General features: G+C 41.1%; 1 protein-coding gene across 1 annotated transcript in view; it reads right to left on the bottom strand.

Annotated features, from left to right (window-relative positions):
* HEPHL1 (hephaestin like 1) overlaps positions 1–23,058 on the bottom strand; it is an 89,177-nt gene that overhangs the window by 31,722 nt on the left and 34,397 nt on the right. Inside the window, exons 9-14 of the mRNA XM_021679082.1 lie at positions 22,104–22,315; positions 16,608–16,758; positions 13,490–13,702; positions 8,232–8,445; positions 3,010–3,149; positions 684–824 (exon numbers count right to left, since the gene is read on the bottom strand). Of these exons, the coding sequence (XP_021534757.1) occupies positions 684–824; positions 3,010–3,149; positions 8,232–8,445; positions 13,490–13,702; positions 16,608–16,758; positions 22,104–22,315 (1,071 nt within the window). The remainder of the gene's footprint in view (positions 1–683; positions 825–3,009; positions 3,150–8,231; positions 8,446–13,489; positions 13,703–16,607; positions 16,759–22,103; positions 22,316–23,058) is intronic.

Below are 23,058 nucleotides of genomic sequence, written 5' to 3'. Positions count from 1 at the left end.
ATCTTGTTTGTCTTTTTTTTCCTCCAAATTCATTTTAAGCAACTCGAGAGAAATGTATGGCTAAGAGCATACGTTCTAACTCCAGCAAACTGAGGTTCCACTGTTACTCATGTATGACTTGGTCAAGTTCTTTACCCCTCTGTTCTTTAGTCATCTATTAAATGGACATAATGATACCATATTTCCTCAATTATAGGATGTGCATTTTTCACATTTTAACATAACCGAAATCAAGATGCATCTTTCAATCAGTGGCATGCTAAGGTTTAATTGGCCATGTGTTCTTTCCTTTTTTAGTAACATAAAAATAAAGATGGATATTCTAATCAATGGTATCAGAGTCAATGACATATGTTAGTGTCTACCTTGTTGGGCTATTGTAAGGAAAATGAATTTTTTTTTTAAATATAAACCATAGCACATGGCAAAAGATGAACATTCAATATGTATTAGCTATTATTATGTCTTGCTGCACTTTTAGGTCCCTAATGGAGCCCTAGAAACACCATAACCACTTGGTCATTGGATGAATGATGATCTCATATTAGGAGTGACTAGGTGATGGCTGGAACATATTGACATTAAGATGAACTTTCCAAGAGCCTTCAAAGATCAGAAAAGATCAGAAGAGAGTTGAGTCCGGGGTCCTTATCAGCATGGAGCAGATCTCCCATGTAACTTACCTGGCTTTGTGACAGATGCTTGGAGTTGCTTCCCACTCTCCATGTCTTCAATACCATGGGCTGAGATGGAGTAGGGCCGCTTGGCTTTGTTCTTAAATATGATCAGTATGGAGTCACCCACCTCAGCATGAACCATTGGGCCTAAAGGCAAAACACAAGGCTGTGTGCATTATCTTTGCTCTTTTCAACACTGATGTAATATATGTGTAGGTAGTTTTTAGCAAAATAAAACAAAGGTTAGTTTCCCCATTAGCATACTTCCTTTAGAAGGCAATATATGTAATGTTAAATACTCATGTAATGTTTGGCAATCAGACCAACCTGGGTTCAAATCCTGCTTCCTTCACTTACTAGAAAGACCTTGGGTAAGTCAAGTAACCTACCTGACTCAATTTCCTCCCCTATGAAATGGGTTTAATATCACCTTTCTCATAGGGATATAGTAAGAATTAAATAAGATAATGTATGTAAAGTGCTTATTTCAGTGCATTGAAACACAGTAAGTACTCAATAAATGCTTAAATTTTTACTACTGCTGAGACAGTCTCCAGGAAAAGCCATATCCACATGATATGGTGACTTCTAGTTCTGTATGTAACTTCTGTAAGTAACTTTGGCAAGTCTGAAATTGTTCATTATCTGGTAAATGGATATATCAATAATAATAACCACAATGAGGATCCAATGAAATATTGTGTATAAAAGGGATTTGAAAGATAAGAACAAAATTAAAACATCTATGTACTAATTTATGATCAATACAGGGATTTTACTAATGCATGTCCAATGCCATTTCTCAGTACTTGGATACCTTGGGGGTTCACGGCATTCCACTACATTCATAGAGAGATACGCTCATGGTAGGGGCTCTGAAGGCACCCATCCTCTCTTCACGGATTCAAACCATGGTTTTAGTTGCTTTTCTGAGAAGACCACTAAAGTCCTAAATAAATCTGAAATTTGATGGACTGTTTTTATCTTTGGAAGAAAATATTTAGTATGAATCAGGAAGTGTCTGAGAAGAAATGCTATTTTGTTTTTAATGATAAAGCTAGAAAAGAATGCATGTCTTTTAAATAGCAAATTTGGATATAGTTCCAGATAGGTGCATGTGTATACATATATTAAAATGATTATTTGTCATTCATTACTACTTTAATTCCACATGGCTTGCTGTGCTGGTAGGAGTGAATGTCTTCTGATTTGGGGCCTGATAGGTCACCGGCAGCAGTAAAGAACAGAGGGTTGCCTGTCCTGTGCCCTTTGGAACTTCAGGGGCACAGGCCTGTCCCTGAGCTGCAGAAAATGAGTGGATGGGCCTCATGGTCTCCTGGGAGAAGCACCACTGGGCTTGCCTCTGACGGAGTCATGGCTTTGTGTCATTTTACTGAGCAGACCCTCAGTTGCTTTTTGAGGGGCAACCCACTCTTGTTGGTAGGACCAGTGAGCTTTTTTCCTGGAGCTCATTCGACAGACACAGCTCAAAAGAAGGAATGTTCCTACTGGGGCTGACTCTTTTAGTGTCACAAACCAAGCTTGCATGCCAGTGTTAATAGACAGTGAGGGTAAGGGGAAGATGGGTGGGGCATTTAATAATTTATCAAGCTAGCTGTCCTGGTGCCTTTTTTAATATTAAGAAACACCGTGTAAAGTCATACTATTTATATGACTTGTGAATTTAAAAATGAGAACAGGAAAAAAAAAAAGGGGGGGAACGGATTTCAGAAAGTCATCTAGATTAGCCCTCTGCCTCAAGATCTCATCCTCATGATGGGGTCAAGTTTGGTGACTCCCAGGTGGAAGTGGGGAAGGAAAGCCAAAAGAGCTTATCTGATCACCACGTCAGGCAGCCCAGGACATCAGACAGGCCCAGCAGGTCCTGAGAAGGCCAAGTTCAGGGCCTCCTGAACTCAAACCAGCCCTTCCATCCTTAGCACTTCTCTCATGGAAGGGGTTTCTCTTTGGCTTGAATTATTTTTATGGTGTGTTCTTATGGCTCTGTGCATGGAGAATCCAGGACCTTGAAGGAGTTATGCAAATACTCTGCCTGCTCTTCTGAGGCATCAGATCATTCCAAGTTAATATGTCCAGGCTCAGCAGAGGGATGGGAAAGGAACTTGAGGGCAACAGATGTTGGTTAGACAACCCTGATGATATGGATTGCTGGTTATCTGGTTGACCATTCTTTGAAAGAGCATGCTCCCTGACAATGGGAGGACAGGAAGATGTCATACTTGGATGGATGCTGTCAGGCTACTCTGTCCCTGCTGTCCCTTCTCAGGCCACCCTTGGGGCTGGCAGTGCACGGCTGTGATCTGTACCATACCCAGGAGTTCCAGATGCTTTTCTCGTGGCGGTCGGGCCTTGATCTCCACAAATTCACCATCGGTGTATTCTCTGTAAATCACCTTCCTGTACTGAGAGCCAATCCAGTTCTCAGTGTGGTTCATAAATATATCTCCATATCTGTAAAGCAGAAGCATCAGAAATTAAAGTTGTCAGGAGGTAGAAAACCCTTGAGTGCTTCTGAGTGATTCAGGGGTACTCCGGAGCAGTGTTTCCCAAACCTGGCTGCCCTCAGGATCCCCCTGTGGAGCTGGACTTTTGCACCAGGCTCTCTGGAAGTGGGGCCAGGAATCTGCACTTGAAAGCACCTCAGGGGGTTCTGATGGGGGCAGGCAGTCTGGCCCAGGTCTTCCTTCTTGAGGACCATCATTGCAAAGCCCTGCTGGGTGCTGAATGGGACCAACCTTAGTTAGAAAGTCCCATGAGATAGCACATTTCTTCTTGGGACTAACTAACCTCACACACGTGCACATGCATGCACACATGCGCACACTCACTCTCTACCACCCTGAATTCCTTCAGATTTCACGTGTATCTTTCTGTACCTTGTTCTACTTTTCCACTTTAAAGATCTCAAGAAAGACTCTGGGTTGTATATTGTGCATATACTCATATACAAATATAGGCATAGTTGATTCTTGTTATTCACAGGAGTCATGTTCTAGAAAGTCACCTCAAACACTGCAATAATGAATATTGAACCATTGTTCCTAGGGGAAATACAAGGTTAGGTTTTGTAGGTGTTCACAGTGAATTGCCCCAAGATGTGCCATTTTGGCATGTGGATTATTTTGAGCTGAAAACAATCAAGACCTAAAAGATCCAGGAAAAAATTTTGACCTTCCCTCTAACTGCCTAAAAGTATTTAGGTAGAGGACCCATCCCAAGAAGAGGCTATTACCATAGGTAACTACATTATAATATGAACTAGGGGTGGGAGACAGGGAGGAATTTAGCAACGTCTGTTTGTTAAAATTCTTCTCTCTGTCCCATTGTTTTGGAGTGGCCCAGCCAACATTTGTTTACCTAACATTTACTCTTTTTCATCTTCTTATGAATTGCTCTCCTTTTCTTTGAAGTCCCAGACTCCTTCACCCTTCTCCTTAGTTCAGGATGACATATATATCTCATTTTGCCTGACTGTCTTTGGAATCTCTCATGTTTATGTGGATTCTCCCTGTGTAAGTAAATTTGATTCTCTCGTGTCAATTTAATTCTTAGACCAGCCAGAAGAATTTGAAGGGTAGAGGAAAATCCACCTCCCCAACCCTCCAAAAAAAAACCCAGTTTCTTCAAACCTCTGGTCACAGTATTTTCATTGACAGATTAATAAATATCCTTGTTTTATGTGTGTTTCTGCTTAAAGACATCTTATTTAATATGTATTGTTGATTCATTTACTTTGAATTCTGGCCAATAGCACTGTAACTCATGCCTGAATGAAGCTTATCTAACACACACACTTCCTCTGTAAGGCACATCACGGTCTTCTTGCACTTGAGAACACTAGGCAGCCAAATAAATATTTTATTATTTATTTATTTATTTATTTATTTTTATTTTTAAACAGCTAAGTCACCAACAAAACACACACACACATACAAAAGTAGCACTAAATAGACCACAAAGAGGATGTCTGTTTACAGTGTGAAAGCTGAAACAAGAAGACAGAGGGATGACTCGTTTGTCTGACCTAGCTGGGAATGTGCGTATTGGGTGACACAAATTCTTTGCTGCTTTATGCATCACTGTAAATGACCACAGAAGCACCACAAAAATTGATTTTGGTGTTACAGATAAATTTCAGCAAGTAGGCAAATTCACAAACATGGAATCTGCAAATAATGAGGATCAACTATATATTTAATCCATCATCAAGATAGATGATCACGAACGTTGGGGAAAAAAATCTTATCGGTTTACCTACAAAATATAGTATGTCTCACAGCCTTCCATTTCCTTCCATTAAACTACCTGCACTCCAACCTCAGCCACCTACATCACTTACCTACATGAACTGAGTTGTTCCTGGTCATTCTACCTGCCTCCCATGCTCCTCCCTTCCCTCTACCCTCTACGCTACAGGCAGAGTGATCCTAACCTGTACATTCAACCAAGTGAGTCCTGGTGGAAAACTCTTGATGGCTTCCCACTGCCCAACTCCCCAAATTCCTCACACCCCCTTCACTATCTGCCTCTGCCAACCTCCCAAGTCTCCTTGCCCAATACTGGCACCCACACTCTCTACGCTTTGGTCATTCTAAATATTCTCTCTTGAATTGCATGTGCTCTCCCCACCTCCAGGCCTTCCATGTGTTATCCCCTGGGCCAAAAACACCCTTGCCACCTCTTCAACTGGCCTATTCCTCAAGTCCCAGGACAAAGACTACTTCCTCTCAAGAAGCTTTCCCTGACCACCTACTCTCTCCCCGGCTCTCCCCCAGATGGGGCCATGTGCACCTGCTGTGAGCTCCCCCTGTGCCCTGCACTTACCCTCTCATAGTGATGACCTTGCTCAATATGCTTGGTCAAATGTCTTCCCCGTGAACCATGAATTCTGTGTGGGAAAGGACCTCGCCTGCCCTTGTTAGCACCGTTTTGTCAGCACCTGGTACAATGCCTAGCACACAGTAGGTACTTAACAAACGCATGTATATCTTCAACCTAAACCACAATGCTTGCCAAGGGAAGAGAATTTTTCTTTGACTTTCCTTTTCCAAGAGTCCTAGTAACATGTGTGGTAGTGACCCAGACACCTCTGGAGCCACGCTTTACTGTTTGCCAGCTTTCCTATTCTGCAAAGTAGGGTAATGACAATTCATCTGCCTCCCAGGATGGGTGTGAGGACTCTGTGGGTTAAGATCTATAAAGGGCTGCCCCAGACACATACTGAACACCATGTAAGCACTTGCTCATCTGCCATCTTGCTGGGATGTCAGGTGAGATTCTGGGCCAAGGCTGACCAAATGGGTCAAGGACATTGTGAGGGTCACTATGAGATAGGGTTTATAAAAACCCTAGCAAAATGCCTGGCACAGGGTGGGTGCTCAATACATGGCAGTTATTATCTCAAATCCCACACTGGTGAAATTAAATGCCTATCAGTCCACAAGCTCAGGAGTACTAGGAATACAGCTTTATTTCCCTAGAGCAACTTCATCTCGGTGTTTGAATTCTCTCCCACTGCACAAACCCTGGCATTGCGCTGATGAATCCCACTGGTTGCTTTTCTGGGATCCCGAGGCCTTCTCAGTGTGTTCTGAGAAAGCCTTCAGGGAAAGATATCTGGGTCCCAAGGTGAGGCAGAGGGTCTGTGCGAACCGGGATGATAAATGTCTCAGGGATAACCCACACTGACAGGTAGTTTGAAAACTAGGTGTGCTCCCTGCCAAGGCTTTGGCTCAAAAGGCAGAGGCATAACAGTGGGGGTGCAGATGGGGCGTTTGTCCCTGGACTCCCAGCTGCAGAGGTGCCACAGACATGCCTCTAGGGGGCCCGGTCATCTCCATCTGTACTGAGTTTCTTTCTACAGATCCATTATACTTCGAATATGTGAACAGGCTCTTGTTTTACTTTGTTTTCGTTTATTTATGGGCAATATCCCGAGCAGCAGGGCAGAGTGCAAACACAGCCAGCACCCTCTCTCTCTTTCTCTCTCTTTCTCTCTCTCTCTCTCTCTCTCTCTATGTCCCCTGGGAGACAATCCCAGAAGACTGAGGCTGGAGCCTCCTGCTGGCCCAGAGAGCTGGTGGTCCGAAAACTGAAATTACGCTGAGTTTCAAGAAAATCATGACGGCTATGTTTATTATACTCTCACGGGCTAGGAATATACATACAACAAAATTGTTATGCGATTATTTCTTTAGTGCTAGCCATCTTTAAGTAAAAATCATCATTTTAGAAAAGGCTGGGTCAGTCTTCTTTTCATTTTCTACTGCCCCAGCATCAGTCTTGAGCTGGTATCGGCAGCACTGGTTTTGCAGGAGAGGAATGTCTGGTTTAATAAATGGGTTGGTGAGTCATGGAACAAATTTTAAATCATCCTGTCCCTGAGGCAAATCTTTTTAAAGGGGACGAGTCATTTTGTTTCTTCATTTATCCATAAGGTGATGCTGTTCTACTCTCTTTTCCAGGAGTTTAAACCCTCAAAACAGGCCAACAAGTAAGAACAACAACAAAAAAGACATGTTAAGATCAGGAAGAGTTGGGTATAGAGGATTTGTGTGTGGTGTGGCCAGAGAGAATTGGGGAGCGGGGGGGGTCGTAGGGAGCTGATAATACAGAACAAAGAGGAACAAAGATATGCAAATTAACATGGCTTGGTGATGAGAACACAGATTTGTCCTTGAAAAGGTCTATGTTCAATTCCAGTGTCCATGACTAGTGGTTAGCCTTAACTCTCTGCACTGAGTCTCCTGGTCAGTATATGGGGACAAGGACTACCCAAGCAGCAGGTGTTGTTGAGTGGAGGGTATGAACTTGGGGGAGGAGGTCTACAGGTCAGCTCCAGGCAGATGCCTCTATACCTTGTTTCACTCTACCCCAGTGCACAGGGGCGGGAGGGGAAGTGTGCGTGGGGGACCAGCGTTCCCAGGCTCCAGCCCTGCTGACCCTTTGGTGCTTAGCATTGGCTGACAGTACTCTCACGGGAGGGTCCATCTTGGGAACTTTCTGGGTACAGGGCCTACTAGAGAGACCAGTCTGCCCATCTCAATTCGGGGATCTCTACCAAAGCAATGCCTCCTACCCGCTCCTAGGCCGTTCCCCATCCGATGAATGCTCTTTCCCTGCGGTCCTCAACCTACCCATCTGCTCATCTCGCTGCACACCCCATCTCTGCCTCCTTCTATACCATTTTGTCTTCACAGTCCCCCTGTCACTGGGCTCTGCCTCTTTCCCTAACCCTTTCACGCTAGGCGCTCGCTCAAAGGCACACGCATTCTTGGGACAGCCACACTTGGAACCGGCCACCACGAGCAGGGGATGCACTGAGCCTGCCCGGCGTGCCCCCAAATGACTTCAGACTCCCCTCCTAGGGTGCAGACGGGGAGCTTGCCTCATCTTTTGTGCTCATAGTAACAGTTTCTGTCCGCCAGAATTATGCAGACAAAACCAGGGCAATGTTAGGTTTCCCCACTTGAAAAACATCTACAGAGCATGTGCAATCCCACCCAAGAGACTTGGCGGCTTCGCCTGCGGTACCTTTCCCTTCCTGCGTCCAAGTGCTGCTTTTCGAACTCCCAGTTTTTGTTAGGGGCATAATCCCATTCTACCTCTTCAGCGGCGATGTAAAAGGTTCTTATCATCCCGTATGGCTGCTCAGAAGGGTCCTTGTTGCCACAGCTGCTGACCTCATATATCTGATTCATGCCTCTCGCGAAGTGGTGCATGGTGGAACAAAACAGCCTGAAAATACCTGGAAGAGAAACGCTTGGCATTGTGTGCCGAACTCGACTGTTTTGGTTTTGGCTTGGATCTGCTAGCAATCTACAGCATTTTGTTCCCAAAGAAATAATTGGTAAGGTGGATTTTTAAAATACCAATTTTATATATTTTCCAGCCAGACTCCAAGGGGAATAAATTACTGTGAATATATTTACTTACCAGGGGAAAATAATACCATCTGAAATTCCTTCGGAATCGAAAATGAAAACTTGCAAAGTTGCTACCAAGAAATAATTTCTCTGGGTCTTCCCTATTTTACACACCTGTTAGAAGAGAGTTGCTCCTGGAAAATCACTGATAGGTATGATTATCTTAGCCCAGCCCAGTTTAAAATGAACTAATTACCTGTAAGATTAATATTCTAAATTGAAATTAGGGCACATTTCTGAAATCATGTATTTTGCCCTAGAGGATTTCATAAACTATATAAAGTGAAATATACACATAAGGTATTATTATTAAATTATTATTATTATTATTATTATTCATTAATCCTTTGAGCAAAGGAGGTTCTCATTACCAGTGATAGGTCAACATTATGCCAGGTGAAAAGAAAAAGAAAATCAACTAGATTTCCCTTCATAATGCCAACAATCATGTCTGAGAATTATGTAATTTTATAAACTGATGCAATTTTCTAGATTGGCATCAGGTAGATATATCTTAATTGAACTCACCATAAAATCATATAAAATAAAATTATTGAAAGATATTAACTGTCAGTGGAATTACTGGATCAATAAATCTTCCCTTCCTTTCATAGAGGCTGTTCTTAGAGGCAAGTGATCAGGGATTGGTCTCATTAACCATCTACAATGCCCAGTGATAGCTTTTATCATGCTATACATATCGAAGTATTGCAAATTACCCCTTGAGAATGAGAAAAACCCACTGGTTCAGTGGGTTGTCCGGCTCCCTCCGCACTGAGCAGGACCCTCACGAGGAAGGGTCTTTATGAAACCACACAGAAGACACTCTGAAGGCAGACATGGAAAGAGCTCCCGCTGTGTGTGTTGTTTGCCACACAGCCCATTATTCACGTGTTCATCATCTTCCTCGCTAGCCAAGGAATTATCTTCTCTAAGAATGAAGAGGAGTTTGGGGCGCCTGGGTGGCTCAGTTGGTTAAGCGACTGCCTTCGGCTCAGGTCATGATCCTGGAGTCCCGGGATCGAGTCCCGCATCAGGCTCCCTGCTCAGCGGGGAGTCTGCTTCTCCCTCTGACCCTCCCCCATCTCATGCTCTCTCTCTCTCAAATAAATAAATAAATAAAAATCTTTAAAAAAAAAAAAAGAATGAAGAGGAGTTTAAGGCCTTGATTGTGGTGATAACTTCACAGACATATACTTACCTCCCAACTCATCAATTTGTTCTTTTTTAAATGCATAAATAGCTATTCATTTTTTTCTATCATTTTATTTTTTTCATCCCCTCTGGTAACCATCAGTTTGTTCTCTATAGTTAAGGGTCTGTTTCTTGGTTTGTCTCTCTCTCTCTCTCTCCTTTTTTCTTTTTTCCTTTGCTCATTTGTTTTGTTTCTTAAATTCCACATATGAGTGAAATCATATGGTATTTGTCTTTCTCTGACTAACTTATTTCACTTCGCATTATACTCTCTATAGCTCTGTCCATGTTGTTGCAAATGGCAAGATTTCATTCTTTTTATGGCTGAGTAATATTCCATTATATATATTACCACATCTTCCTTATCCACATTTGGGCTGCTTCCATATCTTGGCTATTATAAATAATGCTGCTATAAACACAGGGGTACATGTACCCCTTTGAATTAGTGTTTTTGTATTTTGGGGGTAAATTCCCAATAGTGTAATTCCTGGATCTTAGGGTAATTCTGTTTTTAATTTTCTGAGGACGCACCACACTGTTTTCCACAGTGGCTGTAAGAGTTTGCATTCCCACCAATAGTGCATGAAGGTTCCTTTTTTCTCCATATTTTTGCCAATATTTATTGTTGCTTATGTTTTTTATTTTAGCCATTCTGACAGGTGTGAGGTCATATCTCATTGTAATTTTGATTTGCAAACCCTAAGACTCCACCAAAAAACTATTTGAACTGATAAATGAATTCAGTAACGTTGCAAGGTACAAAATCAATATACAGAAATTTGTTGCATTCCTATACACTAATAATGAAGCAGCCAAAAGGGAAATTAAGAAAAAAAAACCCATTTACAAATGCACCAAAAACAATAAACTATCTAGGAATAAACTTAACCAAAGAGGTGAAAGACCTCTACTCTGAAAACTATAAAACACTGATAAAAGAAATTCAAAATGACACAAAGAAATGGAAAGACATTCCATGCTCATGGGTTGGAAGAACAAATATCATTAAAATGTCTATACCATCCAAAGCAATCTATAGATTTAAAGCAATCTCTATCAAAATACCAACAGCATTTTTCACAGAACTGGTACAAACAAATCGAAAATTTATATGAAACCACAAAAGACCTCAAATAGCCAGGGCAATCTTGAAAAAGAAAAAAATTGGCAGTATCTCAATTCCCAATTTCAAGTTATATTACAAAGCAGTAGTAATTTAAACAGTATGGCACTGGCATAAAAATAGACACATAGATCAAAGGAATAGAATGTAAAAACCCAGAAATAAACCCACAATTGTATGGTCAGTCAATCCTCAACAAAGGAAGAATGAATATGCAATGGGAAAAAGACAGTCTCTTCAACAAATAGTGTTATGAAAACTGGACAGCAACATGCAAAAGAATGAAACTTGACCACTTTCTTACACCATACACAAAAATAAACTCAAAATGCATTAAAGGCCTAAATGTGAGACCTGAACCCATAAAAATCCTTGAAGAGAGCACAAGCAGTAAGTAATCTCTCTGACATCAGCCATAGCAACATTTTTCTAGATATGTCTCCTGAGGCAAGGGAAATAAACAAAAATAAACTACTGGGACTACATCAAAATAAGAAGTTTCTGCACAGTGAAGGAAACAATAAAACTAAAAGGCAACCTAATGAATGGGAGAAGATATTTGCAAATGACATATCCAATAAAGGGTTAGTATCTAAAATATACAAAGAAAAGATACAACTCAATACCCCAAAAACAAATAATCCAATTAAAGAATGGGCAGAAGATATGAACAGACATTTCTCCAAAGAAAACATATAGATGGCCAACAGACATCTGAAAAGATGTTCAACATCACTCATTGATTTGTATATATTAAAGAGCTATAGGTTTTGTTTATCAGTCATATCTGAATAAAGTGGCTAAAAAACAAGAACAAAGAAAAAAATATTTGAGTTGAAGCCTAGGGTCTACTCACATTTTGGGCACTATTTTTGGCCTATAGATATGCGACAGGAATTGGTGAAATGACCAAGCTATTAGGCAGTCACAGATTTATACTCATCACCAGACGTAAACTGGAAAACATTGTCACAAGCTCTCTAGAACCTTATAGGGCACATGTGTAGTACACAAGGCACTGGAATAATTAACCAAGTCCCTAAAATTATTCCAGCCAGCTGTAGTTCTGAATGCTGGTTTCTACAGATTAAAACTGGCTATTACCCTTCTCTCCCATCTTTGGTCTTGAAGAGCATATTTTTAAAAATCATTGTGCCCAAGGCATCCCTTGGCTTGGATGATTCATAACTGATCAATTATACTAATGTAGAAAGGTTAAATACTCAAAGTCTATAAGGCAGGGATTGTGGAGCTCCTAGTTTCAGGCAGTTCTTGGACAAATATTTTGAAGCACAAGCCATATGTTTTAACCAATGACACTAAGGGCCATTGAAACTGTGCTTCTCATGTGAAGTAAAGAAGTAGACATCAATTCATAAAGGACACACAGTCAGCAAGTACTCATCTTGGGTAGCATATTGGTTTCTTTTTTTTTAAGACTTATTTATTATTATTTATTATTATTATTTATTATTCTATTTGAGAGAGAGAAAGTGGGGGGAAGGGAGGGAGAGGGAGAGAAAATCTCAAGCAAACTCCCTGCTGAGTGGGGAGCCTGAAAAGGGCCCAATCTCACGACCCTGAGATCATGACCTGAGCCAAAATCAAGAGTCAGATGCTTAACGGAGTCACCCAGGTCCCCATATTGGTTTTTTTTGAACACTAATGAAAAAGTTCGGTTGGAGAAATATTTTGAATGCCCATAGCATCTGCTATCTTTATTTTTCATGTGACAGGTAGCATGTGTTGCCCTTTATCTTTTGGAAAAATGTCCTGATTATGTAATTAGCGTGGGAATCTCTAAGAGAAGGGACGAGTACTGGCACTTCAATGGGCCCTCCATGGACTTCAGACCCAATGCAACTTCCCCTCTAGGGAAACCAAGGGTGCCCAACAGAATGAAAATGGGGAGGTCTCCAAACAACTTATCAAAAGGCTACTATCAGTCTCTAGAGAATGGAAACCAGGTCATGTCCATAACCTGAAAGCATCCACGGGGCTGTCCATGCCTGGTACATGCTTCAGAGCAGCAACTAAAATGCTGGTGCTTAAAGAGAACAAGAAATATCCTCTTTCCTGGGGCCAAATCATTCCTGGGAATGGATCAAGAGCGCTCTCCTGGGATTTGTGTGGCAAGGTTGTTTAGAGGATGTTGATTTCTGCTTTGAGTCATTCCAGATACTTCTCTTTTGTAAAGATTTTATATTTTTATTTGACAGAGAGAGACAGTGAGAGAGGGAACACAAGCAGGGGGAGTGGGAGAGGGAGAAGCAGGCTTCCCACGGAGCAGGGAGCCTGATGCGGGGCTCGATCCCAGGACCCTGGGATCATGACCTGAGCCGAAGGCGGACGCCCAACGACTGAGACACCCAGGTGCCCCACTTCTCCTCTATTCTTTATACTGTGTGTTTGGAATAAAGTAGTTAGGATTGTCTGATTGTAACCAAGGCTGTTTGCCTTGAAGTGCCCAAATCCAACCAATTTCTTCTAGAATGTATGCCTGAAGATAGGAATTTGGTCACCCGAGATGGTCCTGCCAAGTTTACCTGCATGGTCCGGCTGCATGAACACCGTTGTGGAGGTATGGGGAAACAGGGCTAGGGTGTCTCGGTGAGTCCCTCGTAGGTGGATGGTGTTCCCTTGAAAATAAACTCCATGCATATCCGTGTCAGTGCCCATTCCAATCATATGCCAGGAAACTCTATCCTTTTTGCACATGCTTAGGCCTGGCTGGTTGCCATACATAAAGCCATTAATAGCTAAACGAAAGGAAAAAGATAGTCAGAGCCCACTGTGATCTTGTAGATACTGAAAACACACCATTTTAGTTGAGGATTATCAGTGTGTGGGGGCGGGCTGTTCAAGTGTTGAAGTTCAAACTGTTTACAGAAGATCCTTACTACCAGAGAGTAAATAGTACTGGAGAAAAGGCACACAGTGAATCAATCCAAACTGGAGACTAAACTGAACAACAAGAATGAAAATATACTAAAATTGTGAAAATGTTATATTTAACAATATATACACAAGGGCACAAGTCCTAAGAATCAATAAGGAATAAATCAGGTTGTTTTCTGGCATAACTTTTTTCTGACAAAATTGTTTGATAGTGTAATATTATATCCTGCAATTCACATTTTAGTTTTGCAGATTATGAAGAACATCATCCCTGTAAAAATATCTATGAACTTAATCAATTTCCTCAAAGCCTGCTCTAGAACTCTTGATTTAAAAATCATTTTCTTTTGAGGTTCTTATCTTGTTATCTCCTTTAAGTGTCTCTTTCTCAGTTTGTTAATTCATTTCATTTTGTTAGATCTTCATCTGCCAATGGATTTGCATTTGATTCCAAAAGTTGCCAGACATCCCTTTACTGATTTCATGGATATTGCACCATTTGAAAGATTTGCAATTGATTGACATTGTATTTGCATGTCTGGTCAGTGGAGAGGGATTTTTCTTGCAGGGGAGAGGGGTGCTAAGTTTTAAGAGGTTAGACTTTGAGTAAATAATTTTGCCTTTTGATAACTTTTATTTCCCTACCCCAATAAAATAACTGAAAGGACTTTGAATAATGATGATTTAAATAATGGAGACTTTCTGTATCTCCTGAAATGAAAATCTTTTATATCAACCTCAATCCACTGATAGTGACTACCTGGAGCAGTGCCTTGAAAAGAATTTAGAAACCACATTCCCACTCTGTGAGGGATGAATATATTAACTGAATAGCACTGTTTGACGGAGGTGGGGGGGGGGACTACACATAATTATGTCTCATGTTTGATGTCCCTTAGATAAAGATTCTATACCCGTGCCACTCCTTATAATGCCCATAGTAGGAAAGAACAACTATCATACATATGAATGATCTTCTTTATAATCCCATTATCAGATAAAGTCATTTTTTTATTTCTGTGTCTGCAGAACCAGTGGTACTTGGTAATTTTATTCAAATGTCTGGGATTATTAGTAGAAAGTCTAAGAAGCCTGGAGGCTTCTGAGAAGAACATTGCATTTTCTGAAAAAAATCTTTGATAATGCTTTTGCAAATAAATTATGTAAATCTTGTCCACTGAATGTTAAAGAGATGTTTGTAATTTGTCAGATAAAGGTACCCAAAGCCCATGATAAGTTCTGGTAAAGAAGTTACACTGTTCTGCCTTCTTGTGTAGTCTTGTCCCCTAACTCAGTCAATATTTGTTGACTAACCCAAGAACTACTGTAGGTACGCTTCTTTTTTGTCATAAAAGGCCCCCAAGGACAGCTCGCAAGCCACTGGGGATGCCCTTGAGGGAAAGAGATCAACAAACACCTTTGAATATAGACTATATAGTAGGTGTAATGCAAAGCACTGTCTACCATGTGAGGCACTTTCTCTTTGGTACTGCTGCCATCATTCTTCCTTCTACTCCATGCAAGCAAGCCTGGAGATAGAATTTAATTTATAATTAATGTAAAATTTAAATTAAAATACATTGCTTTCCTTGCATTTTGTTTTAAAGGTGGCATATTTTACACATCCAATATATGAAAGTGTATTTCACATTGTCAAACCAGGGTGGGGCTGGATGTGACATGGTCCATTAGGGGTTTAATGCTTTCTCTTTACAGGCCTCTCTTAAAATAAATTTCTTTTGCAACTTAGCTTTTCCATGAAGGAATTGCTGTTTCCTCATTCTACTTTATTCCACCCCCCCCCACCCGCTTTTTTTGGCTGCTAGGAAGATTGGAAACAAATTTCATTATTCAGTTATAACAAAAATTTTGTAGAAGATGGTATTGAAAATGAGTTACTCTGTGCTTTTCATTGGTCGAAGAGGAGACTGTTGGCATGGAGCACCCAGGACCATAGGAGTCTGTGAGCTGCCTGCTATGGGTCACTTGGAACTTCCTTGGGGGAAGGGAGATTAGGGACTATTTTGTTATTTTCCCATAATGTTTCAAAGGCAATACATAGTTGTTATCCTTGGTCCTAAAATGAGAAATCTGGCACCTGTTCTCTTAGAGTGCTTGCTTTGGGCCCCTTTGTTGACTGCACACTCTAGTAGTTGTTTGAGTTTGGGCTCTCACTCATTATTCTCTCACCTTAGGTAGTGTGCCCAAGACAAATGAGAATCTTATGTTAGTCACACCAATTACAAGGTGGTTTGCCACTGTTACAACTGATAGAAGAGACACAGAGAAGGGGAATTAAGTAATTCCTTCTAAATAAGATCTGGGACAGGAATGGGTAGCATTTTACAAATTAGCACTTTAGACAGTCCTTCATGTACTTGATAAGAGATGCTTTGCTGTTTAATGTTTATCTCTAATGATCACTTGGATTATCAGGCTTAATGATATGATTACAAACCCAAGGGAGGGCATTTTGTCAGTAATTTTGTACTTTTATAATGTACTGTGATCTTTGCTAGTTCATATTCTGTGTTGCTTCATCGCAAGCTGATGAAGTATTCTGGAAGTATTAATTAAGTTTCACAGTATCGCTGGGAGATAGGGAGGTTTCACCATACATTCTGAGATGAAGTCATGAAATAATTTACGTGTGACCAAGAACAATATCCAAGAAACAAAAATTAAGATAGTTAAAACATTTGAAACATTTTCATTTCAAAAGCAATTACACCTTTCCCTTACAGAAGGGAAAGTCATTTTTCATACCATGCATTCGGTTGGACTTCACAAAATCCTTGTCTTCTTTGTCAATATTGAAGGGGTGCCATGTAAACCTCTGAATGTTTTCGTCAAGATACCTGCTCAAGTTCTCATCAAAGACTGTGAACAGTAGGTAAAATTCCTTGTCTATTCCTTTCTACAGAGAAGAAAGAAAGGAATGTATAAAAAGTACAGCTTGGAGGGAATTCTTATCTCTACTTCACTTTCAAAGTTAACACAAAGTAAATGAGGACCAACATGAGCCAGGGATTTACTGGATCATTTTGTAAATCAGGATTCTGACCGTGATTCTGATAAATTCATTTTATACCATAAAATTCCATCTTCCTCATTACATCCTTCTCTCTCCCCATGGGACGTGCTCAGAGGAAATAAGTCCTTATTCACAAGCTTTCCTACACTGTGGGACTCCTGTTTTCAGGCTGGTCATCACTCTCTTATGCTCCAAGCTCTGGCCTCTCTCTCTGACTGTGTCTCCTTGTCCTCATCCCTTGCTTACTCCAGCTACCCTGGTTTTCTGCTCTTCTATGATCACCCAGCTTCACTCCTACCTCAGGGACTTTTCATGTGCTGTTCCCATTGCCTAGAAGTTTCTCCTTTCATGTGCTGTTCCCATTGCCTAGAAGGTCTTGCTTGGCTCACTCCTTTACTCCGTTCAGTTCTCTGCACAAATGTCACCTCCTCGAGGGCTCTTCCCTGACCACCCTGTCTAAAACAGTCACCCAGCTTCCATCCTACCTGCAGACTCACTCACTCACTCACTCCCACTATACTCTTCTTCATAGCACTTATCTCCATGGGAAATGATATTTTATTTATGCATTTAGGTTTTTGATTGATGTCCCACTGCATTGTAGCTTTGTGAGGGTAGGGACATTCTGGATTCCTCTCTGTGTCCCAGTTAAAAAATAATGCCTGGAAAAGCAGGCACTCTACATGTTTTTGAGTGAAATAATGAATTCATATAACCCATGAGACTTTGCTAAATTATGTTAACATAAATTGAAATTGAGGGGACCATGGATTACTTCCCACTGTGTATATTCCTAATCTATGTGTTTGAGCATGTCTGACCACACAGCATCCCGCATTGCTGAAATATGCTTTTCTTTTAAAGCTGAACCAGAGAGGTGACTATATTTTCTGTCCTTCAACCATCTTCTTATCTCTAATGTGCTCCCCTCCAACCCACCCTTTACCCTGCTGCCTGCTCCGGAGGGATCCCCAGCAATGCCACTGATCACATCTCTCTCCTTCTGAAACTGGACAATACAGTCCAAACTTGGAGGGATCTGGTCCTTGCCTACCTGCTCAGTCTCATATCTTGGCCCTTCCCTCCTGGCACTTTGACCAATGTGAGGTCAAACTCCTTGCAGCAATCTGAATTTGCTGTATTCTGAGGGCCTCTGTCTTTCATGCATGCATCCCTTCAACTTGAACATCTGCCACCCTAATCCAACCTCAAGGGCCAGTTTAGCTGTCCCACCACTGTGATGCTTTCCTAATGTATCATCAAAGATGTGGGTACCCTTTACTTTATTCTCATACCATACCTTATATACAGTTATTGCTTTTATCACATGGTGTTTTAGAAGGCAGTAGTTTAAGATCATGAGCTATGAAAAGGAACAATGCAGGCTTGAAATTTTTCAAAGTAAAATATAAAAATTGGGGAGAAATAAGAGGTCAAGTATACTTTAAAAGATTATGGGATTCTAATGTCATTCTGCTTATCCACTGTGGAAACTGGGGCAAGTCATTTACCCTCTCTAAGCCCTAATTCCCTCATTTGCAAAAGGAGGATAAGAGTAGTCACCACTTCCTGTTTTTTTGGTGAAGGTTAAATTAGATAATATAGGTAAAGCACTCAACAGAGCATCTGGCAAATCCCAAGTGCTCAATGTTAATTGTGATTATTAGCTATGATTTCAACTGTCCATAAAACAAGAAGGAACCACTGAAAGGTATTGAGTTGAAAAACCTCATCACCTGTGAGTTATTTGGAAGGTAACTGGGTCTATGAGGGTGGGAAATTAACTCAGGAAAAGGTTAGAAAGTGATAGGTGAAAGGTGATAGGACCCTGTGTGATGGTTAATTTTATGTGTCAACTTGACTAAGCTGCAGTACTCAAATATTAAGTCAAACATTTTTCTGGATGTTTCTATGAAGATGTTTTTGGATGAGATTAACATTTGAATTTGGTAGATGGAGTAAAGCAGATTGCTCTCCCCAATGTGGGTAGGCCACATCCAATCAGTTGAAGGACTCAATAGAACAAAAAGTCTGACCCTCCCACAGGTAAAAGAGAATTCCTCCCACCTTTGAAGTGGAACATTGACTTTTTTCTGCCTTCACACTTAACCTCAAACATACGGTCTTCCTGGGTCCTGAGCCTGCTGGACTTTTGTGTCTCCTGGGTCTCTTGCTTGCCAACTCTCTCTGCAGATCCTGGACCTTACCAGCCTCCATAATCATGTGAGCCAAGTCCTTATAATGAGTCTGTTTCTATTTCTATATACATCCTCATGGTTCTTTTTCTCTGGAGAACTTGGATTAATCCATCCTGCCATCTGTGCATGGAATGCATCTGAGTGATGGCTAGTGTCCGCAGCAAAAAATTCTTTTGTGAAGAGCACTTACATCAGTATGATTTAGGCTCCCATAGCAGCAGGGAAACCAGGAGGTCTGAATCATGATCGATCACACAACTCTTAAGTGTTGAAATGTGGATACGGGAAGTGAGTTTTGCAAATAAGGTTGTCCTGAAATTTTTAGTGTCTACTTGCAGACCACACATTTAATATTTGAGTGTGTGTAATGTGGCATTTTCTGCTACCTAAACTTCTTAATATGATTTTGAAGATGGAGTGCTTATCCTGTATTTCATTTATTCAACCATAAATATCGGTGGAGCGTCAGCAGTGTACCAGGCATTGTTCTGGGAAATGAAGATAAGACAGACAACTTTTCTGCTCCGTGCTACCTATATTCTTGTTAGAAGAAACATACCAGAAACATAAAAAATAAACAAAGAAAATGTCCTGTGAAAATCAGGTGATGTGATAGAGTATGACTTTAGCTTGGTGATCAGGGAAGGCTTTTCTAAAGAGGTGACAGGAAAAGCCAGCCATGCAAGGTCAGGGGAAGGCATTCCAGGCAGAGGGAACCTAGTAAAGAGACCCTAAGCCAAGGATAATGTTGGTCTGTTCAAGGAACAGCAAGGCTTATATGGATGGAGCAGAGGTAGGCATGAGGGAGTGTGGGAGACACACAGAGGCTGGGCACATAAGGCTGGGCTAAGAAATGTAGATTTTTATTCTAAGTGTGATAGGAAGCCACTAGAGGGTGTTTAACATGGATGTGATTTGACCTTATTCACATTTTAGAAAAGTTACATTTGCTTCCCTGTGAAGAAACAGATCACAGGAGAAACAGGGGCATGAAGAGGGGATGATGCATGATCTAGATCAGAGCTTGGACCAGGCAAAACATATTTTCCTTTTGCTATGAAGGACATCGGAAAGACAGCAAAATTTTCAAGGGTGCTCAGATTTGATAATAGTACAGTATCAAGACTAATTTCCTGACCTGGATAATTATGCTGCATTTATGTCAGAGAGTGACCTCACTTTTCAGAAACATGCTGAAGAGACATCAAGTCTATGACCTACCTCAAATAGGTCAGGAAAAAGAAAACAGAAAAATGAAGAGAAAGCTAATAAAGCAAATGAGGCAAAATGTTTATATTTAGGGAACCTGGGTGAAGGATATATGGGAATTCTTTGTGTGGTTTTTTGTGCAACTTTTGTGTAAGTCTGAAACTATTCAGTAATTATTCAAAATAAGATAGGCATAGATGGCTGGATAGACAGAGAGTAGAAGTAGGGAGTCTGATTAAGTGGCCATTGTAGAAGGCATGGGTGTTAGCAAAGGGCCTATTAGCACCTAGTTAGATTCTGTGACATCCATTCACCCCTGGGAGAATTTCCTGGAAAGAGATGCAAATACGTCTTTCATGTTCTCGATCTACCTGAAGAGAAGAGACCTGAGCTTTGACCTACAGATGGTCTGCGTTAGTATGTGTTTCATAAGTACTTTTCGCATTGAAGAAACTTTCTGTCTGGCCAAATGGATTTCTTTCTCAGCCAAGTCCCAGGTGTGGGTTATTTCAGGTTACTATTAATTTTTCATGAACTTCATGTAAATGGACTGACCATGAGCAGTGTTTGGCTCAGGCAACAATCTTCACATACTATGACGTGCTTCTAGCAAGCATCCAAGCTACTTGGATGCAATAGGGGCAAAATCAGAACTACCTTACAGAAGTTTTCTGGCACTCAGTTTCCTGGGGTCAGGTATTTAGCTATAGGAAGCAGGGTAGTGCATTGGAAAAACAAAGTTGGAAGCTCAAAGCCCTCTGTTACTGCTGAGTTTCACTACTTACTACTTGGGATATCACTCAATGTCTCTGGACCTCAGTTTCTTTAGCTTTAAAACAGGGATGTCAGTCTGCTTTGCCTTATATGACTGTTGGGGTACAGTGTAACTGTTCAATCCTATTACACATGCATTATTGAGGGCCCATTTGGAGGGCCCTGACACACTGAACTTCTAATAGACATTTCTAGGATTGGAACTTTGTGCAGGGAAATGAAAATCTGAGGTGGACTAAGACACTTTGTGTCCTTTACCTAGAAATTCCCTGGAGCCCAGAAGTGGGTGCTTACAATGCCAACATTATAAAATATACCATGTAAATAAATAGCCTTGCTATTTCTGATTGGTGAAATAAATCAAAATGGTTGTATGATTAGATTTTCCTCCTTTCATCAATGTGTTTAATATCATGTAGACATAGCTTGAAATGCTATGCTTTGCCACACTAGTCAATGCAACCAGCAAAGCCTCCAAGTTGGGACTTGCAAGAATTTATCTACATGCTTTCTTGTGCCCTTGACCCTAGTGATTCACTTGCAGCTTACAGTGGTGAGTTACAATGGTTCTCTACCTTGGCTACACATTAGAAAGCACCTGGAAATTCTGATTGAATCGGTCTGAAGCACTGGAATGAAAGATGTTTAAAAGGTCCCCTATGTGATTCTAACATGTGGCCAAGTTTGAGAAACCTTGTCCAAGAAGAAAGGGTCCCAATTCACAGTCCATGTAGATCCCTAAAGATTTCTAGAATCAAAGCAATGCACAGGGACAGGGACCCACCAAATTCCAGCCACAACAAGCAGAAATCCTGGGTTTCTGGGTGGGCATCTATAACTTTCGGATCTTAAATTTACCTTAAAATTAAATTCAGATCTTAAATTTACAAAAAGTAAGATACTCATTCTGTATCTTAAGTCAATTTTAAGAAGGAGGAAAAACCGCTTTTCATACCTGACACCTTATTACACTCTAATCCTTAGCCATATTATTGCTGTCTCCCACATACAACCCTGAGGAGAATTTAGTGACCTTGGATGGCCTACCTGTGTCCCATCGGCATTGAGAGCACCCTTCTTACAGACTAGCAAGGGCCCCACAAGACCAGCGCTGGTGTCCTGGATGGGCTCCACCGCTGAGAAGTAAAGATAGGTCAGACAGGGGGGATCACCAGCTGTCGGGCTTACACTCTCAGGCACTGTCCACTTGTACGTGAAGGTTTCACCTGGCTTCACATGAGCCCCTGGCTTCAGAAATCCTGAGCAGATAATAAATACAGTTACTCTCAAAGCAAGAGCCAAGAACATTAGATTTGTCAGACTCGGTCTTTCAGCCCTGGGGTCTCTCTCTGATGATGTATTTTATAGAAGAACAGTTGTTTCCACTCGGGTATCCTACCAGGGAGGTCACTGTCACCGTCCGCTGTTGTATGAGATAGCAGCTTATATCCAAGGGTCATCTTCTTCAGAGATTACATTTAGTGTCTTCGTAGATACTATTTCTTACCCAAATACTAGGCTTAGCAAATATGAAAAGAGTGATAATTGCCTCTCTAACAATTAAATGTAAATCCACAAACTCTCATTGAGTGCCTTCGTATGAGGAATACATGATACTCAGCACTGCGGAGGATACCCCAAAAAGTTAAGCAAGCGCCCTGTCTTTAAAGAGTTTGAAATCTAGGTTGAACTAGGAAATAAGCCAAATAACCATAAGATAGAGGAGGTAAGTGACGACACAGGATGACAAAGCTGATAAGTGGCAGGTCTGGGATTCAAACTCCGGGCTGTCTGATTCCAAAGACTTGGCACTCAGCCCACACATCAGATTGCCAAATGAACACGATGAATACGTTGAGTCTCTCCAGCCAGGCTGAGGCCAGAAACTCTCTGCACCTTGTCCAGAGCTTTGCAAAAACGTGCCCAGTATGTTTGCTAAGATAAACAATAGAAAATATAGACATATGGGCTGTCACTGGCTGTCTTCCTACACACACACACA

This window comes from Neomonachus schauinslandi, chromosome 11 (assembly GCF_002201575.2).
Source record: "Neomonachus schauinslandi chromosome 11, ASM220157v2, whole genome shotgun sequence".
Classification (NCBI taxonomy): domain Eukaryota; kingdom Metazoa; phylum Chordata; class Mammalia; order Carnivora; family Phocidae; genus Neomonachus; species Neomonachus schauinslandi.
Note: the sequence above shows the minus strand (reverse complement) of the source record. Positions and strands in the feature narration are given on the sequence as shown.